Source organism: Panicum hallii, unplaced genomic scaffold (assembly GCF_002211085.1).
Source record: "Panicum hallii strain FIL2 unplaced genomic scaffold, PHallii_v3.1 scaffold_330, whole genome shotgun sequence".
Taxonomy (NCBI): Eukaryota; Viridiplantae; Streptophyta; class Magnoliopsida; order Poales; family Poaceae; genus Panicum; species Panicum hallii.
In genome coordinates, this window is record NW_020356401.1 from 32,658 (window position 1) to 34,743 (window position 2,086).

At 56.1% G+C, this 2,086-nt stretch overlaps 1 protein-coding gene across 1 annotated transcript; it reads right to left on the minus strand.

The window, feature by feature from the left end:
- Positions 1-700: 700 nt before the first annotated feature.
- Positions 701-1,739, minus strand: LOC112878670 (UPF0481 protein At3g47200-like). Its single transcript, XM_025942905.1, has 2 exons — positions 1,618-1,739; positions 701-1,559 (listed from the first exon to the last, which is right to left on the minus strand). The coding sequence occupies exons 1-2, from the start codon at positions 1,737-1,739 to the stop codon at positions 701-703; spliced, it is 981 nt and encodes a 326-aa protein (XP_025798690.1).
- Positions 1,740-2,086: the final 347 nt, after the last annotated feature.

Genomic DNA, 2,086 nt, shown 5'->3' on the forward strand with positions numbered 1-2,086 from the left:
ATCCAATACCAATATCAAAAGAAAGCTTTTGTCGTTAGCTTTCCAAGGCATCAAAGAACGCATTGTTTCGATACCGTATGAGGGAGATGTGGCCGATTCCGCCCACAGTGGTATGCTGAATCCGAACCGAACACGGAGTACAAGTTGATGGCGACCAGTAACTTGACCAATGGCAAGGCTCGTACGTATCCATCTTGGTGATGTCCTTATCACCAAATTTTAGCCTAGACAATCTAAGCGCCGGGCCCTAAAAAGACCAGCTCTAATTTTATTCAACTTTAAGCTAAATATATATAAGGACTAAGTTGGATTGTGAAAAGAGCACTGGAGCTATGATCCGTTACCACCCTTGCGACGCTGACAAAAAAATCAAAATACACACATTATTACACATGGCCAGAAGAACTAATTGGTGATTTCTGGTATCTCAGTTTATGCAAAGCACATTTGAGATAGCTATCATATCACTGACGATTGTTTGATCCAACTATTTCAGATACTATCCCTGTCACATATGACGACATTCCATCAGTGGTAAGATGAGAATAAGTTAATTAAGGTGGTCTCTCTTTACTACAGAGTGTGTTCTCTAGAGTAGTACGGCGACGGCGCCATTTCTGAAGTTCTAGTATTCTAGCCAGCTAATGCGATCCTGGACTGTAACTGAAAACAGAGTACACAGCTTGCACCACGGCACAAGCTAGCCGACCGCCGCTGCCGCTAGCCCGACAGTGAGCCAGGGGTTGCTGAAGTATTTCTGCCGTAGCCACGCCGCCCACCGTCTCCAGTTACTCTGGAACTGCTTCTCCAGTTCCTGGCACGTGGCCCTCAGGTATTTGGAAGCCGGGTCATCCACGGTGAACACCACATCCTTGCAGAGATCGGCGAAGAAGGTGGCGACCTCGCCGTCGTTGCCGAGGCCGTGCGCGACGACGCCCCTCTTCGAGAGGAGCGCCACGTCCGCCGCCTTGCACGCCACCTGCGACATGAAGACGCAGTACGCCGTGACGAGGCTCCCCGCCGCGTCCGGGTTTCGCTGCTCCAGCGCCATCAGGTTGCGCAGGAGGGGAAACGTCTCGGCGTCGATGTCCAGGTGGGGAACCTCCAGCGTGCGGCCGCTCCTGTCAAGCTTGACATCCAGGAAGCATTGGGTCTCCTTCGTGCCGAGGGGACGGCCCTTGAACTTGACCCCGGCGAAGTGGTACTCCATCGCCCTGCGCCACCAGCGGACGGGCTCGTCGGTGGCGTCTCCACTGCACGTGGACGGCGGGGCGACAGTGGGCTTGAAGTGCATGTGCAGCAGATGCAGCAGGTTGCCTGGCCATGCCGGCTCCGCCAAGCTCGGCGTAGCCACCGAGTAATGAATCTTCAAGAGCTCCCGGATGTACTCCGCGATTGTGGCCGCCGCAGAAACGCCATTGTCCGAAGTGATCAGCTGGTGGATCTTGTCGATGACGAAGAACGGTATCTGGTTCTCTGCTAGGTAGAACACGTCATGCGCCACCGCGACGTCCTGCCGCCTGTCACCGCCTGCAGCCGCCGGTAACGACGGCGCGCCGCTCACCGGCGGGTGGCGGTTGGCCGTGTGCGCGTTCATGCCATTTCCGGTTGGAACGCGCGCGGCCGAACCGGAGCAGCACATAGAAGCCGTCGAGGAGCAGCATGCGGACGAACTCTTTGCTCTCCATGCTAAAGGTGTGGGCGTGGCAGCTCCTCGCTCTGTGCTCCAGGACAGCCATCTCGTCGAGGCACATCCTCAACGTCGTGCCTGTACTCGCGGCCGACAGGACGGAGCCGAGGATTTCTGCCTTCTCGTCGTCCGTCGCGAGGTCCGGCTTCTTGAACCGACTGTAAGGGCCGATGGAGACGTGGCGCGGCTCGACGTCGCGGGTCAGATGTCCAACCACGGCGATGGTGATGGGGCACGGTGGCGCGCCGGTGTCCTGTTGCCCCGCCATGGCCTGAGCGACAGCTATCTTGGCCTTCAGGTCCTCCTCCAGGGAAGCGATGTCCACGGCATGTGAATCAGCAGCTTGGCCTACAAATTTCATGAACATTATATATCGCAATTTAGTTCCCAATCTCT

What these genes read in the sequence shown, in the direction of transcription:
- LOC112878670 (XM_025942905.1), bottom strand. Translation starts at nt 1,739, where the DNA reads ATGGCTGTCCTGGAGCACAGAGCGAGGAGCTGCCACGCCCACACCTTT. An exon ending in CTGCTCCGGTTCGGCCGCGC is followed by an intron (nt 1,560 to 1,617) that starts GCGTTCCAACCG and finishes CCCGCCGGTGAG; the next exon opens with CGGCGCGCCGTCGTTACCGG.